The sequence below is a fragment of the Lycorma delicatula genome, chromosome 6, assembly GCF_047948215.1.
Source record: "Lycorma delicatula isolate Av1 chromosome 6, ASM4794821v1, whole genome shotgun sequence".
Lineage (NCBI taxonomy): Eukaryota > Metazoa > Arthropoda > Insecta > Hemiptera > Fulgoridae > Lycorma > Lycorma delicatula.
The window spans coordinates 54,946,899-54,972,436 of NC_134460.1; the positions used below are offsets into that span (position 1 = coordinate 54,946,899).

At 29.8% G+C, this 25,538-nt stretch overlaps 2 protein-coding genes across 3 annotated transcripts in view; one reads left to right on the plus strand and one right to left on the minus strand.

Moving 5' to 3' along the window:
• Snrk (SNF related kinase) overlaps nucleotides 1–9,988 on the minus strand; it is a 196,611-nt gene extending 186,623 nt beyond the window's left edge. For both annotated transcript variants that reach the window (XM_075369915.1, XM_075369913.1), the window contains exon 1: nucleotides 9,694–9,988. The gene's annotated coding sequence lies outside the window, so the exon portion shown is untranslated. The remainder of the gene's footprint in view (nucleotides 1–9,693) is intronic.
• Nucleotides 9,989–16,202: 6,214 nt separating this feature from the next.
• Nucleotides 16,203–25,538, plus strand: part of LOC142326623 (alanyl-tRNA editing protein Aarsd1) — a 44,291-nt gene continuing 34,955 nt past the window's right edge. Inside the window, exons 1-3 of the mRNA XM_075369217.1 lie at nucleotides 16,203–16,497; nucleotides 18,055–18,183; nucleotides 23,886–24,045. Of these exons, the coding sequence (XP_075225332.1) occupies nucleotides 16,459–16,497; nucleotides 18,055–18,183; nucleotides 23,886–24,045 (328 nt within the window). The 5' untranslated portion in view covers nucleotides 16,203–16,458. The remainder of the gene's footprint in view (nucleotides 16,498–18,054; nucleotides 18,184–23,885; nucleotides 24,046–25,538) is intronic.

A 25,538-nucleotide genomic window follows, 5' to 3' on the forward strand; every position in this document is an offset into this window, starting at 1 on the left:
CACCCTCAGAAGTAATACCTGAACCGTAATTCTCGGAGGCTAAACAGGAAAAAGAAAGACTTACTACACAGCCCGGAACAAACAACAGTTCTCCTCAGACAAGTCCAAGATCTCTTCAACAGGTCACACCAAGACTCAACAAGTCCCTGGCATCCTCAGCACAGACCAAGTAGGGTGTAACCGAAACCAAAAAAAAAAAGGGGGGAAGGTCTAGTATAAGGAAAAGGAATGAATTTTGGGAAAGGACGATTTACCTAAGAAGGAAGATATAACAAGACGATGAACCCCATGTAGAAGATAGTTTAAGAGCCCATCCGGTCAATAATCCCTTTTGGAGATCTGATTTTTACTCAAAAAGGAAGCGGCTCACCATTAATAAACACCTCTGACACGACCTTAAAATATGCTACAATAAAAAATGATTTAACTCAAGAAATTAAAGAGCCATCTGATTAACGCACGGATGCCTTTTATGAGCAAATAAATTATAATCAAACAAGCACACAAAACGATAGCTTTATCGTTTAAAAAAAATTCTTGGGAATAAAATGAAATTTAAAATTAAGAATTTATAATTTTAATTTTTTCCAACGGATATAAAATGAAAGTAAAAACAAGGGTAAAGTTTTACTACGTAAAATCAAATGATCCTGGTGCTTGTATAAGGGAAAATTTAATATTTTCTCCTTTTTGTTATTTTGGAAAACGGTATCACTACTGTTAACAGACTTAAAATCAAGTATCATTAGTGATCAAAGTCTAATTCAGACAATACATTCTGAAACTAGTCGACCTAGGGTGAAGCACACCTACATGCACACAGTCAACTAACAAATTAAATAAAAACCATAATTATTTATCTACACAAAAGAAATAAAACTAAAAGAAATTATTAAATACCGTATCATTCTAGATTGTTAATAAAGTAAATAAAATTGAAAAGAAATTATGTTTACATATAACAATCATTTTTTAACATTTAAAATTATGGTCGATTTTACAAATCACTGTTTTTGTAAATTGATATACAGTGGCAAACAAATTAATCCGAACACAGTATTTTTAACAGAAAATTTTATTTTTAAAAGAAAAAATGTTTAATATGTTTTCAAACTTATTCAAATTTAATAGTTTATGTGTCGTCCTTTGTTTCTGATTATCTCATTTATCCTCTTTGGCATTTATTCAACTAAGGTAGAACAATGATTTTTGATTTCATCTCATACCAAACCTGTATCACTGAACTAATAAGGTCAGTTTTTGTGCTACAATTCATTTTCCCAAGTCTTTTTAGTATGGCCCATAAATTTTCAATAGGATTCAGGTCAGGGGAGTTCCACAGGACTCATTTTTTTTGGTTTTTGAAGAATTGTTTTTTTTTTTTTTTGACATGTGACATAATACAAAGTTCTTCTACATAAGTGAGGCTATTTTTCTTTGACATATGTTAATGTATTGGTCCAATTTAATCATGCTATCCACAGGCATAAGTGCTCCTGGCTGTTCCCTCATATGTAAAACATCTTTTTGGCTGGGTGTTTGAGAGCTTGTTACAGTAGGTGTGCTGGCGTAGTAGTCTTCTCATCTACTGACTTACAAATGTAGGTTACTCTCTCCCCTTGGACAAAGAAATGAGTCTCATCTGAAAAAATAACTTTTTCCTGCCATCTCAATAGTCCATTCTTTATGTTCCTTTGAAGTCTTTTGGTCTTCATAGCCTGTGTCGGTAACTGCTTCTTTTTAGGCTTCCGAGCAATCCTTCCCGCTGCCAACAATCTTCTACGAACTATTATTAAGGTCAACAGCCGACAATCGTAGATTAATTTTGCTTTTTCTTATCAGTAATCGATCCTGTGTAGGTGTGGTTTTTCCATCCGCATTTTCCTTTTCTCTCTGGAGAGACGGAACCTGTTTCCCTAAACCTTTTCATGATTTCATTTACAGTACCTAACCCCACACTACACTCACTGGCAATCTGTCTTTTCGCTACTGTATACAGTAATTTTAATTTTACACAGGTCAAACACATTTAACAAAATTAATTTGATTTTAAATATTACTATTTTAATGTAAAACCCCACACTTCGACTGGCAATGAAAATAAAATCAACACAATGGGAATTGATCTCATCAATACAGATAGAGGGCTGTTGGTAAATATTATTTACAATTAATTATTTTTTATCCTCAATTGGGGATATCGTCTCGCAATTTATTATTTAGTTTTATACTTTTGTACAATTCAGGGATTACATAAGATTTTCTAATGAATTAGGCTAGCTAACATTAAATGGTTCTTTAGTGTTTGAAAGAAGAGATTTGCTTTGTTTAAGGTAACCAAGAACCAAGGCAAAATTATTGATCAACAATGTAATGCTTACACCTGAATAAAAAAATCCTTATCTTCCAAGCGATTAAGAGCAAATACAGTCACCACCTAGAGAGAACCTTGAAGCACTGTTTTAAAGAGAGGCTGTACAGTTCACTTCACAGTCTTGTGAAGATCACTTTCTCACTATTTACCATTCACTTTATTTTCTAAAATTATTCTTTCTCCTGTGTGTTTTGACTAAATGCCTATCAGAAACATGCTAAGATTAACCTATTTTGGTTAGTGTTCCATTAGTATTTATTTATACAGTCTGATAATAGAGCAGTTCTGCCTGTGGACCTATAGTATCTGTTCCTATCTGGTGACGGTAAATAAAACACATCCTTGGACTACTGTGTTTAAGAATGAGGTAAGTAGAAGTAAACTTTATGAATAGAAAAGGCGAGTTAAAAAAAACAGGAGTACAAAGCCATACCACCCCTGACAGATGACAAGACAACCAAAAAAAATAAGCACAATGCAGCTAGGGTTCAATGTTTATTTAACTACTTTTTTTTTGTTTTAAACAGAATCTATCATAGAAAAAATTTGGAAAATTATCAGTTATATAGTTCTTTTCCAAACCACCAGTAGTGACTGTGGTTTAATTTGTGCTATATATCTTGACTGGCTAATCTAAGATTTGAAACTACAGCTACCACAGCCTGATTAAATAATGCTGTCCAAGATATCTTGGAGCCTTTTAGATTAATATACAACTAACCCACTCCTTTGTACTATTATTTATACACGTTACCCATTCGGGAATTATTGCCTTATTATTCAATGCTGATTAATCCTAAATGTCCTTTAATCCCTATAACAAATTTTTTCATTAATTAATTACATGAACTGGACCTGATTCTGACAACAATGAATTGTTGAGCATTACAACTTCAAAATAAATTAAACAGCACAATTTTGTATTCATATTTAATCAGAGGATAGTCCTAGTCAAGACTATCATCCTAAACTACCGGATCAAAGGTAATCCTTCTACGAGTTTATCCTTCTTTTATACACCCCCTTTCATTGTCCTACATCCCTTCTTCCTTTGGTAGATAACATGTGAATTGTATTGACCGCTGGCTTGATTCTATCTACACATCTTGTTGTTGATACCTTCTTCTCATAAGACAGCACAGCAGTCACTTCATCCGAACAAAGTAAGACAACAAATATATCTGTATGATTGTCATAAGGATTGCACAAAAAGCCAAAGCAGAGGGTTTCTGAATAATAGTTACCTATTGGATAAAGCCAAACCTTACTCCTAAAATCCAATCTATTATCAGGAGAGGAAGATGCAAAAATTCAAAATGTTACATAACAATTTTATCACCTTAACTTTAAGTAAAAAAAATATATATATATATATTAATTTAATTCTTGTGAACAAAAATGAAAAGAAATAAAATGAAAAATGTGACAAGCATTCATAAACATTTTTAATTAGCTTTTGAAATAGTTTTATCTCAAATTAAAACCGTTTAGACAAATAAAAAGTTATATTTGCGGGTATCTCCCATTAACAAAGGCAATAATAGAACTCCAATAACAAACCAACCCTTCCTCTTCTGCCAATAAAAGAAAACTTAAACTCAATCATTTACTATTCACATAACTAACAAACAAGCAGAGTATCTAATTTTATACATAACTAACCGAATCAACAAGAAAATATAAATATAACACCAATAATCAATAAATAAATAAACAAACAAGAAGAGGTAATGTTATATACTTAGTGCTTAATATTATATATTTAGCATCGAATAAATCTGTAACGATCAGTTTTATATACTGTGCAGTTAATAACATGTAAATCCAAACAACATTAAGCACTAAGAGAATTTAATGGAACTGATGAAAAGCCATAATAAAAAAAAAGTTAAGAATAGATTTATGAACTGGTACGTAGTATGCATTTAACTAAAACAGTTCCTTAAAATTATTGACCTAAACAAATAAAACAAATCGATTAAAAATATTTACAACATTGTGAAGAAACTTTTCTCTTTTTTCTTTTAATTTTACTGCAGTACTTTATTAAATAATCAGTATCACTGTTGTTAAAAAGACAACAATAAAAAAAAAAGTAGTTTACATTTATTTATATCATATGTTATTCCACCATATGAGGGAGAAATTTTCCCCATGGTTGGCGACACATCAATACAATAGTTCTGTGAATAGTATTCACCCATTTTGTGCATAATTTAACAAATTGAACTCTACAATAAAATTTAATTAATTAAATTAAAGATTAAAACACGACAAATCTAAACAAAACTAATATTGAAACTGGCTGAAGTAGGTTAGCTAATGTCAACAATAATATAGTATTAGCAGTACCCTAAGCACAACTTGCACAAGCATTATCTCCTGGATAGTACTGATTGTCCAGGAAGTACCTCCACAAAACATCCATTTTGTTAGTACTTTTGTAAATAATATTTTTCTTATTTTCCAATTTCTGTCTACTAGAGACTGCACAATAAATATTTAGCAAACTTAATAATTACATAGCGAATTTAGTTCGATTAGTGATAGAATACTCAGCGCTTTCTAAACATTAATATTGGGCATCAATTTTAAAGAATAACTTTTATAAAAAATTGCTCTGCATACATCATTCCGCCTAAAAGTAATTAACCTTCTGCAAAATTTTATAAAAATCAGAAGTTGCATATGACTATAATCGCATCACAGCAGATGAAATGTTAAAAGGTAGAATTAAACAGGAGCTTGCTTAGGAAAATCATACCAGAAATAAATAATACAATTGTAAGAACTGAACAAAAAAAATTGAAAATCTTATTTTGAGTAAAAGGGATTGTACAGGGCTGGTCAGCCCAAGTACAAAGTTAAATAACAAATAAATAATTAAATCTTTTATTCTGATCATTACGTAATAATACAATATATAAATCACATCATTATGAAATAAAATATAAATATAAAAACAAATTGGAAGATAAAAAATAAATGTGATCAAAGTCCAAAATAATTATTTAAATAGAAACACATGAAAAAAAAATATAACACAAAAGGTAAATACATTAAACATAAAAAATGATTAGAAAATAGATGAAGAAGTTGCTATTCAATATTATTCTGAATACATATTTACGTACATGCTAGGAGGCGGTTTTTTTTTAATTAGTTTTTTAAAAATTCATCGACAGAGTAATGTTTCTGTAAAAGAAAATCTTTTAATAATATTTATATAAATTGGTGGAAAATTTTTCAAATGGTTCAGTAATTCGTAAAAAAATGGCAACAAAAGCATAATAAGGCCCTTTCTTGTAAGATAATGTACTCTATTGAGTTACGCAAAAACAGTTCAATTGTGTAGCTTGGTAAAGGTGGATATTATTTTTTTAAGCATAAGGGACCATTCTTTTTAGCAAAGATTGGAGTTATACTGATAATATTCACTGTAATATGGGTTTAGGTGTAAATTAATACTCACAACATAATAGTTTTAACCTTGGAATCAAATTTGTTTTAATTACAAACACAATAAGGGAAAATCATGGAATTTTCATCCCTGAACTTCTTCCAAAATCTTGGTTCAGATAATTGAGACCAACATTCTTGACACTATACCCATTTATTCTCCAGCATAGTCCCTGTGTTGTAATTGGAGGTTAGCATCCTAAATTCTCTTAGGCATGTTTACTTGTGCTGCACAAACCTTTCACATGTGAACAAATGTGCTCTGTGGTATTTTCCCTAAAGCAATAATCGCATTTGGCAAAGGGTTCCAATGCCCAAAAATGCTTTAAAGCTGCCATGACTGGTGAGGAGTTGGGTCAACTAATATCTGTTTCCCGTGCTTATGGTGGAGCCATTTCTGGAGGTCTAAGATCGGTCTATGGATCCATCTATCATTGAATGATTGATCGATCCCATCTCTTCTGCTAGATGCGAAGGAGCAATGCCTTTGCCTCTGCCTTGGTTACCTCCTGGTACATCACCTTCCACTTATGAACAAGAAGGGCGCTCAACATAATAATTAGCTCTCCAATAACCACTTATAGTGAGGACGTATTACTATTTTTTTATACTGCTTATAAAAATGTATTTTTTTCCCTTTTTTCCTAACTCTTTAATAACATTTCCTTTTATTAATACAACCTCACACTTGCTTTAACACTTTCTATAAGGAATATGTGGCAGATAAAATGATAGGTCATAAATCATTAGACTATGCTGGGAAAATAAAAAAAACATTTGTTTTTTGAACCAAAGAACAAAGATTGCTTGCTGGCAATATTTTGATCTCTGTTTGATCTAAGATGCCTTCTTTAATAACTGAAATACACATTTAGTTCAAGATTACTGTACCATGTAATCAGTTTTTAGAATTCTATAAGCAATTTTACTTCGTTTATATCTTTTTAATTTAAAACAAACAGAATATTATCAAGTATTTAAACTCTTCAGTTAAGATGTTACTTAAATAGGATTAATTTCTTTCTTTTTTTATTATCAGGTTAAGTTTGATAAAAGAAAGATTATTTTAAGTTTGTAATTACTCACAAGGAAGACATCTCAACACGGGTCTGTACATATAAGATTATCTAAGAAGATATAATATATAATCTATATCTATACAATGAATATAATCCACCAGATGATTATATATATATATATGATATATATATATATATATATATATATATATATATATATATATATATATATATATATATATATATATATGTATAAAACAAATATACACTTACTGAAACTTTTTCCATAAGTAAAAACAAATGCAGCATAAACAATATTTATTCCAACAATACAAATATATATATATATATATATATATTTTAATTAATTTAAAAATTTCATCACATGCTGCTTTTTCTATTTATTAATTTCTGATAACACTTTCATAATGATTTATGCTTCTTCAAATTTTTTTTATGAACGATCAATTCAAAAAACATTTCTAAAACAATGTAAACATTTTTTTCCCATTTTATTTGAATGACTGAAAAGCACAGACTGAATAACCCGCAACAGTTTCCTGTACTAGTTTTTTTTTTTTTTTTTACAAATCCTCATGTCATTTTATTTGCTACTCATGAGATCTAGTTAAAATCCTTAAACAAATTTTTAATAATAAATTTAAAAAGTTTTTTTAATAAATTCTTTTTTCTTTTAATTAAAAGATAAAAATTGTTTCCAAAATTTTACTTAGAACCTATAAATATTTGGCCATTTTGACTGTTAAACAATTATTATTAGTATACATTAAAAGGAAAAGATGCATGTAATTAAATGCCTAAAAAAATAAAATAAAAACAGGCTGATAACTAAAAAAATAAACAGTACTTAAAAATCAGTCAAGATAAGCATTTTTAGCAGCATCTTTAGAATAAGCTTTAAAGCCAAACAACAAATGTTTCTTCAAACTACTACAAAGTACAAACAAAGAGTTGTTGTTTTAGGCAATTTCAATAAAAGATGTAATGTTTATGTAATTTATTTTTTTATAAGCAAAATTCACACTTTTTATTATCTAAAAGGGTTTTATATACTTTAATTATACAGTTTTTTAATACTTTTTACTTATTCTAAAAGTATTACTAAAAAAAAAAAATGTTTTATAGTATTTGTAAGTACACTTTATTTTTCAAACATTTTTTATTATTTCTTTGTTTTTCAACTATTTATATAATATTTTTACTTATTTTCTTTTGTCATACCTTTTATCAGTGTCTATAAATGATAACTGTTTAACAATTAAAATGACTTTCTATTTTAGATTTTAAATAGAATATTTGTAAATAAATTGTTTTTGAGCTTCTTGTAAATAATTTTGTTTTGCAATTTACTTTAATAACTTTTAACCAGAAGAAAATAAAACCACTAAGGCATTTTCAATAATCAATTTCCAATATTAACAATCTTGTAAATCATTCACAAGATAATAAATATTAGTTATGTTAAACTTATTTGAATACTTTTTTATTTTATTTTTTATTGAGTATTGAGAGTACAGTGAGTTTTGAAAATGGGATATATCTGAACACGTCAACATCTGATTTAATTATCACGATCTTGCCAGAAAAATAAAATATATATATTTGAACAGAATTAAATAACAAAGAACAACTGGAAAATACTTTTCAAAATTTGTTTATATTCCACGCTAAGACAATCAGTTAACAATTGTACATCTACTCTACCTTGTTATAGGGACTAAACAGATCTATGAATTGATAACAGTTTCATAAGTAACAAAAGAGTTGAATTATGTTGACAACATTAACCATAATAAGTCACCTATGAAATATCTGATATTCTTTAGAATTTACTTAATTTTTTTCACAATTAATCTTTTACAACTCAGAATTTAAAAGAAAAAAATACAAAATGTTCTAACAGGCAGTTTTATACACACTTTCAATTAGATAACTAAGAAAACATAATTAAAACACATCTGAAATGTTAACACTTAACTCTAAAGTAATATAAATACATTTTACAAATTAAAATTTAACATAGGCAAATTGTTGCATTAAGAAATAGACTTGTGTTCAGATAACAGTTAAAGGTATAGATTTTCTATTATTATAATCAAAACGGCTTATTAATATTCCTCTTATAATGCAAGTAGTAATTAAATGGTTACTTTACATTAATAAATATGCTTTATAAAACATTTTCTCATTTTAGAAATGATAAATTTGTGAAATTTAATTAGATTCTGCTTTTGAAAATAATTCATGTTCTGGAAAAAACTGTTCTCCAAAACTGTGTTTATTAAATAGTTAACAATTTTATTACAGGAGTTAAGTCACTCAAATATTATGGAATACTTCATCACATATCTTATCAGTAAAGCATGGCAGGTAATAAGCCTAATATTTACAAACGTATAAAATACTTCTAAAAGTACAGTTCAATAGAATATGTTTACATGATTAATTTTTTTATTAATTTAATATTAACATAAGAAAATAGTAACGTAATAATCATAATTTTAATAAAAAATCAAATAAAGAAAAATTTCGTACACAAAGCAGTAACAGGGCAAACAATTATAAATAACATAAAACGTCAGCATTTTATAACTTAAAACAGGTCTTTCACGAAAAAAATCTGACCAGTACCTAATTCAAACTGGCTTATTCAATCAAAACAAGTCGGCAACGTTTGAGATATTATTCTGCGATGGGCGTAAACTTATACTGCTAAATGTAACATTAACAACTCAATCATACAACTAGCCAAAGAAAAACAAAATTACTTATTCAAAATGTATAAATAAACATATTAGCAGCTCGGTACCAGAGGCTCACCTTTAAATAGAAATCCAAATTTTGAGGATTTCTCTTGTATCTGCTACTCACTTGACGACACCAATCATGATTTAACGAAATAAAAACGTAAATTTTATAAATTAAACACAGTCACATATATAGCTCTCAAGTCTGTACAATAAAAACAACACAAGTTACAACTTCACCTCTAAAAGCAATAATGATCTACGCCTACTAAATATATCAAAGCATGAGCACCATACACTCCATAACATTACACGAAAGAAACTACAGCCTGCAGTGTGCAGTGCGCATCTGCAGATCTTGTGAAGCAGTATCTGTTTACAACCAATCCCTGAACTCCATTATCGCCATTTCAAACATAAAATATGTAACCCAAAACCCAACATGAGGTGCTTTATTTAGATTTAATATAAAGAACTGAAAATTACTTGTTTTATACAAAAAATTATCCGTAAATTACATACTTAGTAATTTTAATAAGTTTGAAAAATTGAATATATTCTATAAAAAATTTGAAGTATCCTTAAAATCATATGCAATTCCAATATATATGAACACAAAACTCTTTAGAAATGTCATAAAACCAGAATTTTTCTCATTTTTTAACACAAATAACAGTGTTCAAGTTTATTTATTTTGTTTCATTTGCATGCCTGGATATGAAGTTCAGAGCGCTTATAGTGTAATGAATCTAAACTAATACTCGTATATTTCTTTAATATTCTGGCTGATTCGGTGCAAAGAAAGAACGATGAAATTTGTATGGGTCATTCTTTAACGTAATTCTACTGAACTATTCCTTAACCTTGAAAATTTTAATTCTGCTTTTTTTATTAACAAAATGTATGAACGCTGTAAATCACATTTGAATATCTTTTGCCAGCAAATTTTAATTCCTTTTTAAGTTATTTCCTATACTTAATTGAAAACGTTTTTGGAAAAGAAGACTTGTAACTGTTTTTCTCCTATCTCACTGCACTACTGTTTTTCATTTTACAGGTTTTTAGAAAAGGTTTTAATTTAAAACCTAAAGTTTAAAACCAAGGTTTAAAAGGTTTTTCTGGTTTTAAATTTTTGCTTTTTACGTTTGTAGAAAACCTTTTTACAAACCTCCGTTTGTTTTTAGATAAGTCATAATATGAAAAAAGAAATTGAAATTCATATTGGCTTACAAATTTGTTACTGTATTTTTTTTTAACTTTAATAAACAATTTATAAAATATCTTTAGTAAAATTTTTCTTCCATATAATTAATCTGAATTGCTTACAATTGTACTTGGCGGTAGACGTTTTGGCGATAACACTCATATTTGTGTTTTTCTAAAGTTTCGCAGCTTTATTAAAGTAGAATTTCTTTTTTTTTGTATTTTTTAAGTGAAAGACGCCTATCTTTCAGTAAAGACGTGTCTGTCTTGTTCGATCCACTAATGAACAAGAGGCCTGGAGTTAATGTTCAAATTAGTCTCGTATCATTGTGAACGTAGCCAAGTGGAGGTTTAAATAAAGTTGCACCCGACACAGAAAAAAAACGAAGACTTTTTTAAAACATGATACTCCTGCTACTAGTATTACTGGTAACTAAAGTCAAGTAATTATCCACTATTGTGGAAAATTAGAAACTAAGAGACACTATTTTGTAAAAATGGTTTCAATCAATAGAAAGATGGTAACTTTAAACAATCGAAAAGAGTATACCCTGATATAAACATATGATAATTGTTAGCCTGAACGTTCTCAATCCTCAACTTAAACATCTCTTATATTGGAATATGATGGACAATCGAACTAGTACAAAACAGAAACACATATAGTAGTCGTCGGAAAGTAGTATTTATCTGTGTAGGCATCATATCTGATAAAGCGCACAAGGTCGTTCGTTAGTAATTAACCTAATAGGTTAGGTTAGTTTAGAGACCTAACTGTGAGAGAGTTATTGGGGGTACTCTGAGAGAGTTATTGTGTCGAAGTGGGGGTACTCTGAGAGAGTTATTGTGGCAAAGTGGGGGTACTCTGGATCCGCTGAGTCTAGGATCCCTGAAGGTTGAGGGTATTTGGGTTGTTAAGAAAAGACCCGAACCAGTGGAGAAACCAGTTTTGGCGTACCCCACTAGAGTGGGAAAAAGATGAAGATCCAACTGGCGACTCGACCTGCCATTCTGGACCTATTGCCGGTATGTGGAAAGGCTCCTTCTTAACAGTTAAAGAACACCCCCTACGCTGTTCTATACTTAAATGTTGGTCCGGCAAAGAGGAGTAAGGGAGGAAAATGGTAAGATTAAGTTAAATATAATTTCATACATCCGGACACAGGAACTCATACACATACAATTGAGCGTACTTGGCGAGAAGTGCGGTCCTCGGTAAGGAAATTGTAAGCACCACTTGCACTGGCATCTTGCAAAGTTCTTTTTCAAAAGAAAATACAGGGACTACAAGATCCAAGTTCATCATTTATGGTGCAGTCTTTCTTCATTGTATCCTCACTATATGATGGAGTTGCCCAAAGCAGCTGATAACTACGCTACTGCCATTACAGATTCTGAGGAAGAATACTAAGGTAATTTTACTCTTCCAACTTGTATTTTTATTAATTAATTAACATACTTTTTAACATACTTCAATTTGAAAAAGATTAAGGTTGAGGACAGTCAGGTTCACAATTACCAAACATATTTTTGAACAAAGCATTGTTTGACAGAAAGGTTAATAACAGAGATCTAGTGAATAGAGATTACCTAGTTTATTCCCCTAGCCAGGGATCTTTGTTTTGTGGCCCCAGCAAACTGTTTTGTTTAACTTAAAGTCAATTCAGTTACACTGTAATTATTGATTGGAAACATCATTACCAACAGGTTAAAGAACATGAAAATTTACATGCTCACCTTGATAATCTGTTAATCTACAAATTGAGAGCTGCTGAAATTGGGAAATTAAAGAAGTAAAGTACTGGAAAGCTGTGTTTCAAAGGGTGGTTGCCATGATCAAAAAGCTAGCATCATGTGGCTTGCCTTTAGAGGAGAAGATGAACTAATAAATAATAATTGAAACTACATGATGTGCCTAGAACTACTTGCAGAGTTTGACCCTTTTTTAAAAGTCCACATTGATAAGGATGGGAACCCTGGTCAAGAAATGTCATCTTAGTTTTCATCTACAACTTGTGTTGAGGTTATGGGTAGAAATGTTATAGAAAGTATCTTAAAAGAAGTGAAAACCTCAAAATTCTTTTCAATAATCATTGATTCAACTCTTGATGTTACACATAACAATCAAGTTATCCTAAGGTATGTGAATGAGTTTGGATATCCTGAAGAACCCCTTTGTAGATATTTTAAAAACCAAGGCCATGCAGGAAAAGTGATTTATTGATTCAGTTTTTGAATTTCTTAAGACTCATGGCTTAAACAATCAGAATTGCCATGAACAATCGTTTGATAATGCTTTAAATATGTCTGAGGTTACTCTAAAATATACACTAGACCAAAAGAAGATGTGATGTATTAAGCCCAATCCCTTAATTTGGTGGGATCTAGTATGCTAGAATGCTGTGTAATCTTTCTAGATCATTCATTCTTTCACTTGTTACAAGGTCTCTACAATTTTTGTTCTTAAAAAAAAATTAGATGGAACATGCTAGAATCATTTTTCAAGCCTGGTGATAAGAACCTCTCCATAAAATCACAGAGCATAACAAGAAGGTCAGCAACCAAAGAGGCATGCAAAAGCCACATTGGAGATTTTGAGGCAATTGCAAAGTGTCTCAGAAGTATGACTAACAGCCAAGATGAATATGAAAAACAAAAAACAAAACCAAGGAACTTTTAAGAAAACTTGTTTGCACTGAAACTTCATTTATGACAACATAAACTGGGAGTTCTTAGGTTAAAATCTTAGTAAAGGCAATTACTTTTATACAGATTTGAATACTAGATCGTGGATAACTGGTATTTTTTGGTGGCTGGGTTTCAATTAACCCCACATCTTTGGAACAATCAACCTGAAACTGTACAAGATCACACTTCATTTACATTCATACCGATCATCTTCATTTATCCTCTGAAGTAATAGCTTACAGTGGTTCCAGTGACTAAACAGAAAAAGAGTCTTATTGGTGGTGATGTTCTCAATAAATTTAACTGTGTTAGTGAAAAGATACATTCGTGCATAAGATTGTAGCTGCAGTTGTGATGCTGCACAAATCTCTGATTGCATTTGTGAATGAACTGAAAGGTCTGTTTAACTTCTATAAAATTTCTAGTGAAAAAAAATTAAACACTGTCCAACTGAATTCAGTGGTGAATATGTAGAAGATAGGCTCAAAAGATCAAAAAAAGGAAGAAGTTCTTTGAAGAATCTGACTCATACAAACCAGGAGAGGAGATAGAAACAACACAGATTATAGTTTTCAAGAAAGCTTTGATATGTCCTTTAGTCCTAAGGTATGTGAATGTATGAGTAAAATATGTGAAGGTTAATAAGGTTCTTTCTGATTTTCTAACAAGAGAATCACTATTTATATTGAATATCTCAGCAGATTCTCTTTCTTAACAGATATATGCAGCTTGAATGCCAAGGAAATTGCCAAGGCAGTTTCTTCTTTGCAGAAAATTCATGCAACTGACATTGAAGAATCTTCATTTGTTGTTGAGTGTCTTCATTTAAAGAACTTTTACCTCAAGAAAAATTAGACAATGCCATTGCTAAAGAAATGTCACTATTGCCAATTTAACAAATTTCTAATATTGAAAAATCTTCAAGACTTATATCCTAACATAAATATGTATGCCTTAAAGTGTATTAATTTACATCACCAATAAGTTGTGCAGCTGAAGGATTATTTTCCACACTGTCAAGAATCAAAAATTACTTGAGATCTACTCTTACTCAGAAGAAATTGGTTCATTGTTTATTATTTTCACATATTTACTGTAATGTTATATATATATATATTCAATAATAACAATTTAACCACCAACACAGTAATAGAAAAACCTAAAAAAAAGAACTAATACCAATAGTTGACTTTCGCCACTACATATATATTTGCCAATAGTTGACTTTTTTTGTAGAAGTTTGTAACAATGATTATGAATGCAGGAAGTGTGATGTTCTAAATTTACATCATTTCAGTAATGGCAGTGGAGTTGTATTATTAAAAGTTTTGTGGTTATTAATGTGTTTATGTTTTCTAAATTTTAGGTTTTTTATTATTTGCTCAATGTGATTATAGAATTGTGAACTGACTAATGATGTGGGGTCCTGTGAAAGTCAATTATTGGTATTAGTTTTTTTACTGTTACTGTGTTGATGGTTAACTTATTATTATTGATTTCAATTAGCACAACGGTCAATATGTTAATGAATTAAAAATATATATATATATAATTTATATAAATGTTAACTCCTTTTGTGTATTATCTAATTATTAATTTTGTATTTTTTATGCTTGTGGACTTTGTGGCTTTCTTTTAAACTTATTCTGACTTATTTTATTTTAAACTTTGTTAAAATAAGTCTGACAGTTAACTATTCAGAAAAAATGACTGTTGATGAAAAATCTATAGCAGCTCAATAATTGCAGGATTATCTAAGATGTGTATAGCTTAACTCTGTGAATACTGTTTGTCATGAAAAACTCCTTTATCTTCATTTTTTAGTTTAGTGAGTAGAGTCCATCTTTTTACATAAAGCTGAGTAGTTTTTTCTACAGTAAACAAAATTATTAATGGCTAACAACCATAATAGCCATCTCTTTCATATAAAAAACCCCAGGAACATATTTCTGTTGAATATCTATAATTTAGTTTTTTAATGATTACAAGCATAAACTAATTCTGGGTGGGAAACTGCACAATTGTAATCTTATTCAACTGTTTAATATAATGTTGAACAGAAAAAATAATTATTTTTTTAACTATTTACTTTAATGCCATGAGCTACTTTCTACATCTTCCTACATCCGTAGTTAAAGATTTATGTCTTATCCAGGTTTTCTGGATTTAGGTCGAAGAAAAGGAGTTAGATAGCCATTAGGAAAACACTCAAATATACTATTTGTATTTTATAATGCTGCTTTGATTAAATCAAGTTTTACCACAATTTCCCTGATTCAACCAGGCATTTGTTTAAAATGTAATAGTATAATGTACCGATCATAATAAAATATTTGTCTATTTTATTTACCTGATTAAATGAAGTCATCAATCCTTTCATTCATTCTCTTCTTTTTTTCCTGTTTAGCCTCAAGTAATTACCGTTTAGGTATTACTTCAGAGGATGAATGAAGATGATATATGAGTGTAGTCTTTTACAGGCTCAGTTCGACCATTCCTGAGATGCGTGGTTAATTGAAACCCAACCACCAAAGAACACCGGTATCCACGATCTAGTATTCAGATCTGTATAAAAGTAACTGCCTTTACTAGGATTTGAACGGTAGAAATCTCGACTCCCAAATCAGCTGATTTGGTGGGAAAACGCGTTCATCCCCAGATCAACTTGGTGGGTTTCCTTTCATTCATTCATTAGTTTCCCATTCAAAGAGTCGCTCATTTGAATGAGCGATGAAGTTTGATTAAACTGAATGAGATGAAGTTTGTTTGTTTATAGTATGTTTTAGGCAGTGGTTTAAGGTTATGATTGTTACCGATGTTCGTTGTATCCGGTACTGGTACTTATTTTTTAACTTAATGCTTGTATTTCGTAATATGAGGAGTGAAATATAACCTTAACAGTTCTGTTGTAGTCTTTCATCATTGATTTCTCTTAATCATTGAAATAATGGTATTTGCATGTCAACGAAACAGTTTTCTTAAGGAGGTACGAAAAATTGCTACTTGTATTAAAGGGTGTTCTCAAATTTGTTTACAGTTATTTTCGTGAAACCGTTTATATTATTTTTTCGTATAGATGTTAAATTACGTAAATTATACATAGTTATATTTATTGAAGTCTTGATACAAATTCCTGCCTTTTATTTTTTTACTATAAAATTCATTGATCATCGTGAAATGTGTAAAATGTTTAAAAATGAACTATTTACATTTGAATATGGTGAAATATGCTTACTGACGATTATCTTGTAATGTGCAAACATGTATGTGTTTACTAAACAAGAGTTTTTATTACATTGTTTCTTCAGAAATTAATTTTCTGCCCCTTTGACTACAGTGATTATTTATTACTAAACTCCTATCCTAACAATTCAAAGATTGCTTCAACAATTGTTGCTTAACTTTGAATATTTAAGAGATAATTATTTAGAGCTCTAGAATTTTGCTATTGGAATTTTGTCATTACTAATATGCTTTTATTTATTGTTGCAATTTCCTAATGTGTTCAAGAGGTTGAACCAGCGAGTTTAATGGCTAATCGAAGACTACATAAAGACTATATATTTAACTGTTGAAGAGGTATTCATTTGTTTAAGTTGTAAACATAAAAGATTTGTGAATTAGATATTGTGTTTCTTAAATTAAGTTTGCGAAATTAATTTGTAGTCTAGCATTATTGATAAAATGCTACCAAAATAAAAACTATTTATTCGTTACTTAGTTTTTTAAATGTAATGTCTGTTGATTAGGAGAAGGGTGATGCAAGTCATTAACATTTGTACCCTGCACATTTTAGCCGTACTAAAATAGAATTACAATTTTTTTTTCTTCCAAATATCAATATCTCAATGATTGTTGTTTATGTAACAAACAGCAGAAGTAAAACAAAATAATAATGAAAAAACAAATTTAACAGCTTTAGATTTATATTTTAATTTGATACTCCTTCATGCTTTTTAGTCTTACTTTTTCCCAATTTTATCAGTTTAAATAGTTGGTTCTTCCACTCTATGTCCGTTAAACATCTAATATAATTTCCTGCCGCATAAGGTTCCTTAAACCATTTGCTTTAACAAACACTCCCACTTAAAGTATTATCCATCTAAGTTTTTTTAGGGTCTCATTTTTTCTAGCTGCGTGTTTACCTATTGTAATCTGCGTTTATTTATCCTGTTCCTCATTACACATTTCTTCACCTTTACATGTTTAATTTCCTAGTATACTGTTTTTTTATCAGTTTTCCTCATTATCAAAGTTAGTTCCACGTAGTGATATGATGAATACTTACTTTCTATATGAATAATTGACAGTTGGAGACTAGTTGAACTATTTTTTTTTTTTTTAACTGAATAGGTTTTTGAAAAGTGTCATCTTGGTTTCCCATCACAGGACAAACCTAGTAACTTTCCAGCTCCATAGAATATTGATTTCACTATTTCCAATTTTAATTTATATAATCTATTTAATGAATGAATGAATGAATGTATAACTCTTTAAAATCATAAGTGTTTGGTCTTTTAATTTGCATTTTTTATATTTGCAGTTTGAATCTACTGTTGAATCCTGTAAAGAAAACAGTATAGTAACTGTATTTAATGGGAAAAAAATCAAATTGAATGGATATGATGTAATATTACAAGATACTATTATATTTCCTGAAGGCGGTGGACAGGTATTTTATTATTTAAATAGATTATCATTATTACATTGATAGCTTGTTTCATGTTTTAAATGTGGTACCAACATAGTTAGCTGTAGTGTACTGTTCTGAACAGATGAAATGCAGGGTTAGGCAGTGTGGAAAAAAGGTTAATCTTTTGTGAATTCTCTACTAAATATTAAAAGAAAGCTTTACACTATCTGAAGAAACAGAACTTTTGAACATTGCCAATTAGAAGTTTTGGTACTTTTAAAATTTATTTTTTCCTTTCAGTGGCGCCATCTAACAACTGACTAACTACAGATCAGCATCTTCTTAAAAAGTACCGTAGTTTTAACTGTTGTATATTTTGTTAAATGCTTGAGTATGTACATACTCAATGACATAATAAAATTACGTCCTGATTATGTATATAAGGAGATTGTGTTCTTAAAATTAATCATTTAATCATTTGTGTTGTTAAAAATCATTTTAGATCTTTATATTACATAATGACCCATTTATTTAATAAGGACCATGGTGATTAGATATACTGGCTGGATTTTTATTTATTTGGAATCACATGAGGCCAGGTGACTTTAGAAATAAATGTTATTTATTTCACTTTGTTAAAAGACTGTTAAGCTCCTTTTGATTAGACTGTAATGTATGGCTTAATTTTTTACATTTGGTTTATTTCTGACATTTAAAATAGAAAGATTGTTAAATTTTTGTTTCAAAAAAATTTTATAAATTTAAAATTTGGTGCCTTAATGCTGTACTCTTCTTCTTTGCCCTGGCTTTATCCCACTTTATTTGGACATAACACTTCCTAGTTTTCTTAGATCGTTTTGTCCTATCTTTAACAATTTCAGGATGTATTTCTTTCATTGCTAGATATTTTTCTGTGGTTGTAGACAACGTTGACATGGGATAGCCATGGCTGTGGCCTGTTTTGGCCCTCTTCTTTCACAAAAATGTGTTGTCATATGATCATCACTTTAATGCATGACATAGCCATTACAGCTCATGTTGTATTCCCTAAGTTTATCTTTTATTGGCGCAACTTTGTAAGAGATGTATTTATTTCTGTAGTGTGCAATCTTTGTTCACCAGATTTTCATACTGTCCAACACTGATTTATTGAGAAGTGATGATACTGTGGCATCCTTAAAGTACTGTTTAAAATATTTAAAAAAAGTTTTAAGTTGAGTTCAGTGCACTTAAAAACTTTGAGTCTTAACTAGCTTTCAGTCTAATCAAGATTCTTAAGAGAGTGCCACTGAGAATGCTGAGTGTCTTCATGGTATAGAATATAGCACTGGTGTTTAGATTAGGTTTTGAAGGATTTTTCTTGTTTGTGATTTTTTAAAGAGTGTAATTTAATTGTATGTATTTACACTGTTATTTTTTTGTGATTGAGTATTTTGATTTCAGTGTCTTGTTTTTAATTTATTATTGTTTACATGTGAGATTTTCTTGTTTTGATGTTTGTTCATATAAGAGGTCTGTAAAGAAAGTAATGAGACTAGTTTTTTTGGCAGGCAAAGTGGTAACACTGTAAAGTTACTAGTAAACTTATGGTTATATGAACAGCTGATTTATATTAGGTATTAATATTTTTAGTTTATTGTTGCCATGTGAGATGTAAACAAACTTTTTGTGAAACAAGTTTTTGTTGTGTGTTGCAAAAATGAGTGATACTAATTATGAGCAACATTGTGCAATCAAGCTTTGTGTTAAACTCTGTGAGAAGTCTACTGAAACTTTTTCAAAATTGAAAAGGGCATGTGGAGATGACGCTCTGTCATGAGCCCAAGTTTTTAGGAGGTTTAAAGCATTTTCAGATGGCCAGTAATCAGTTGCGGATGATCCATGCTCTGGAAAACCATTAACATCAAAAAGTGATGACAATGTTGAGCAAATCAGAGAGTTGATTCGGTACAACTAGCGATTAATTGTCAGAATGATTGCAGAACAATTTAATATGAACTTTACCACAGTCCATCAAATTTTGACAAACGAAATGGACATGAAAAAAGTTTGTGTAAAATTGGTCCCAAAAAACCTTACTGGTGAACAGAAAAACTGGGTGGAAGTGTGCCGCAATCTTCTGGGGTGAATTGAAACCGATGCTGATTTTCTAAAAAATGTTATTACTGGTGATGAGTCTTGGATATTTGAGTACAACCCAGAAACAAAACGTTAGAGCAAGGAGGGGCACACTTCAAACTCACCACATCCCAAAAAAGCAAAAAGGAGCAAATCAAAGATAAAAAACAAGCAATTTGTTTCTTCAATAGTAATGGCATTGACCATAAGGAGTTTTTGCCTTCAGGACAGACTGTAAGTTAATATATTTACTGAGAAATTCTTGCAAGACTGTGAAAAAGAGTTGCCCATGTGAGACCAGCCATCAAAGACTACTGGATGCTGCATCATGACAATTCATCTTGTCACACTGCACTCTCAATTAATGAGTTTTTGGCAAAGAAAAACAGTCCTGTAGTTCCTCAGCCACCTTATTCACCTTACTTGAGTCCCTGCGACTTTTTCCTGTTCTCGACTTTAAAAACACCTCAAAAGACACCATTTTGGAACAGTAGAAAATATTTAAAAAATGTAATTGACCATCTGAAGGATATTCTGGTTTCTGAGTTTCAACACTCCTATGGGGAGTGGGAAAACTGTTTGAAGCATTGTGTGGCTTCCCAAGAGAACTATTTTGAAGAGTTCATTTGTAATTGGATTGTAAATAAAACATTTTTCTGAACCAGTCTCATTATTTTATATACAGACCTCATATGTAATTTCTTTCAATGAAATGATTTGCATAATTTGTTTTAATAGTGGTTTTGTGTGTTCTTTATACTATGAAATCCTGTGTTTTCCTTTATAAAACTTATTGCAGTTGGAGAAGCTAGCTTTATGCACTCCAGATAAATTTAATTTGATTGCTGGTGTGTTTTTGCCTTATAATAATATGTATAATATGTATGTTGTTTTATTAGTGGTTTTGTAAGAGCAGTGTTTTAGCCTGATTTTTTAAATTTGTAAGCAGTCGCTTTATATAATTGAGTGTTGTGAATGGTTATTGTTTTATTTATTCTGTTTTATGCTCTGAAAATTGTGTAGGAATTAGTTTTTCAATCTTCAGTTGAATCTTTTGGATTCAGCTAAATATTTTTACTATGTAGATATTTTACAGTAGATATTTTACTATGTTTTATTCATCCTGACAAGCGTTTGTGAAAATGGAGTGATAAGTAATCTGCGTAGCGTGGTTTTAAACACTGAAAGTTTATCTAATATGGAAGAGTTGTATTTTTTTTTTGTTGATCTGGAATATGATATTAATATCCAAGAAATTTATATTTTTATCTTTTTCATGTTTGGTAGTAAAGATTATGTTTCTACAAATTTTGTTGGTGACTGTGAAGAGTTGTTTGAATTACATAGGTAATTCAAATGGTTACGTTCAAAGGGCTCACGAGTACATGTTTTAAAGTGTTACAAAGGGTTCACGTTTCAAAGGGTTACACGAGTACATCCCAATGCGAGTAGATTAATTTGTGTGTGTGTAATTGTATGCAAGAATTTTTTAAAAATATAGTGTTAAAAATATTACCTAATTTGTATGAGATAAAACCAAATGTTTCATAAAATTTTATAATTTAGAAACTATAACATAATTTGGTATGATACATGAAAATTTGCTGTGATTATTGTGTAAAATTAATTTTTAATAAAAAAAGAGCTAAATTTATTTTAAAGAGATTTCACAATTGAAACTCACAACACTTATGTAAGAAACCACTGACATAAATTTAAAAAAAAAAGTTAATTTTGAAGTTAATTTGGTTTAATTTGTAGTTAAAAAAAATAATAGTGTTGTTAGATATAACATAAAAATGAAGATTAATAATTTTATGCCTTGATTAAAATTTGTTTAGTGCGAAGAAAGTAGAGAAGTGTTCTTGTTGGTTATTATGTTCAATTTACTAACAGTTTACAAGTGAACACAGTTTTAAATAAAAACTTGACACTGTAAGAAAAGGCAGCCATTGCTCTCTTGAGAAGAATAAGAAGCAGAGTTTAACTTTATAAAAACTGATTAAGAGTGATCTTTTTCAAAATAAATGAATTGCAGAATCAGCACTGTTAGCAATACATTTCAATGAAGAAGTACATTTCAATGAAATGTACAGAAGTACTGATTTCATAATAAATAAAGGAGTGGTAGAACGTGTTTGATCTCTGATAATTTTCTTTACAAAATTGAAGATGCTATTCATACAGTTTGGCGTTTAATGATGGAAAATTGAATGAATTGAATCCTGAATTGTCTTTAAGGTTACAATTCATGAAGTTTTAAAAAAAAATATTAGGCTGTAGAAAACTGGGTGCTCAAAATGTTAAACAGTGAACGGAATTAAAAATGGATGTATTTGGCGCTCAGATTTTTCATACGTAATACAGGGAAAGGTGAATTTTTGGACTATATTGTGACTGAGGTGAATCTGAATTTATCATTATGTACTTGAATTGAAGCAACAATCATTGAACTAGAAACACTTACATTCCCTCAAAATTAAGAAATTCAAGGAATTCCATTTACGGACGCCTAAGCAATGTCTGGCTCTCTAACAGGTGCCGCAAGATGTTATGAGTATGCGTCTGTATACCTGCACACTACCGACTAAACCTCCACCCCTGGGTATCCACTTTACTGGTACCATTAGTGTGGCATTTCTTCAGGAAGGGGGTGTTACGCCTACTCTCACATTCATACGCTATAATGCAGTGCTGCACATGAGAATGTATCATATACATCAAACACTTATGACCAAACAGCATGCAGAATACATACAAATAATATTTAACTTATGTTATAATTATATACTACACAAATGTATATTATACAGATATATATATATATATATATATATATATATATATATATATATATATAAAAATCATACACTATGCAAAATAATACATAATGAACAAAATACATAAACAACAACGTAAGCAACTATTAACATAATAACATTAAATTAGTAATACAAAGCATTACACCTGAATTGCTACGTATATAATTAGTGTACAACCAAATGCAAAATACAACACAAGATACAAAATACAAAAATAACACAAGATACAAGATACAAAATACAAGCAGTACACAACAAATAAAGAAAAACTAAAAATAAAATATCATAAAACATACAGCTCAACACGATACTTCAAGTAATACATCACAAAAAAACTGAAGAGTCAATTGGTATCAGTAACAAATTTGTCTCATCACCCACTCCACAATGGACACATGTCTACTACAGACTTACCATCTGCAGTTGCTGTTAGACACACAGGTAGAGTGCTTGCAGACTCATCACATCCAGGTGACCCTCACACATTCGGGGGGCCCTCTAGATACTCAGCCGCATGCTTGTCCGCCGGCATCTCTTCCAGTGTCTCATGTTCTATGGAACTCTTCCTATCTTCTTAGGTCATCCATAAATTTAAGTGTTTAGCAGCTTATCCAGTTACTCTTGCCAGAATTCTATGCATTGAAAATTGCTCATATATATAAAATATGCGAATTTCATAGCAAATGATACTGCTTGATTAATAAATCAGTTTTCTTAACAGTTATTCAGATGAGCTGCTGATTATAATGTAATTATTTTTAATTTTTTAATTTGAGAATTATTTAATTTTATCTGTTTCAGCCTTGTGATTTTGGTTTTATAAATGACATTAGAGTTGAAAATGTTCGACGAGTAGGAGATAAAGCTGTTCACTTTTTAGATAAACCAGTTAAAGAAGGACAAAGTGTTTTACTTAAAATTGATTGGGATCGGCGTTTTGATCACATGCAACAGCATTCAGGTATAAAGTAAAATAACGTGTAATTAAAAACATAAATTGTTGAGACCGAATAATGAGAAAGTATATAATGATTTCTAGCTTAGAATTAAGCTAGGACATTGATTAGAACACAACATTAGAACAAGTTCAACATTATAACACTGCACTTTCACTAATGTTAAAGAAATGAGAGGATAAATGAAGATGATATGTATGAGTGAGTGCAAATGAAGTGTAGTCTTGTACAATCTCAGGTCAACCATTCCTGAGATGTGTGGTTAATTGAAACCAACCACCAAGGAACACTAATATCCATTATCTAGTATTCAAATGTGTATAAAGGTAAAACTACCTTTACTAGGATTTGAATCTTAGAACTTTCAACTTCGTAATCAGCTGATTTGCAAAGACATGTTCACCACTAGACCAACCTCTGGTGGGTTGTTCCTGTTCAGCTAGCAGAAACTTGCTTTACTATTAGGAGAAATTTTTAAAGTGTGGTGTATATATCGGTGATGTGTGTATGAGAAAAAAATATATGGAAAAGTAATCTTGTTTTAACTAAACAAGTCAAAAAAAAAAATAAATAATAATTAAGCCACTACATATAGAATAAAATTAAATTGAAAATAACTTACAGTAAAAACAATGTATAAATCGCTGATAATTCAAAAAATTGAACAATGAAGTAACATTATTACATGTATTATAACATTTATTACTTATTATTATATTTTCTGTATAAATAAAATGTCATTTAAATAAAAAAAGCAAAATGTAAAAAAAAGGATTGTTTAAAAATATTGAAAAAATAAAGTAAAACTTTTATGAGTAATGAAAAAAATTCCCTTTTATTTTGAGTCCAGGGTATATTATAGGTACCAAAACTACTTAAATTTTAATTGCCCTTAAAGGGATAAGAAAAAACATTTTTTTTAATAATAAAGATTAAGAGTTAAAATCAAAAATCTCAATATTATATTTTTTAGAGATGGGGAAAATTATATTTCTAAAGACTCAAACAAGAATGTAGACATTAAAAAAAAGTACTCTGGTTAAGTTCTAGGGATTATACTTTTGGAAAATTATAAACATTTTCTGATAGCCTTATATATAATGTATAAGTTACCAAAAAAAATTGTTTAATATTAATGGAAGTAGAGAAAAAAAACCATATATTTCAATTTTAAGAGGTGGGGTTGATTTTTTGAAGAGAATTGTTTTAAATTTATATACATTATATAAGTAATAAATTTGCTTTAATAAAGTTTTCTCTATAATGCCTCTGAAGAAAATCATAATTAATTTTATGGCAATATCCCCCACCATTTGAACAAATTAAAAAAAAACATGAATGTGATCATTGTCCCATATATAGAAATATTTGAGTCAAATTTGAAGAAAATCGGTTTGGTCAATCCTTGGTTATAAGTCCAAAAGCAGTGCGACATACAATGTATGCATATACATAAATTCATGTGGTTTTTTTTTTTTGGTGTAGATGAACTGGTTGG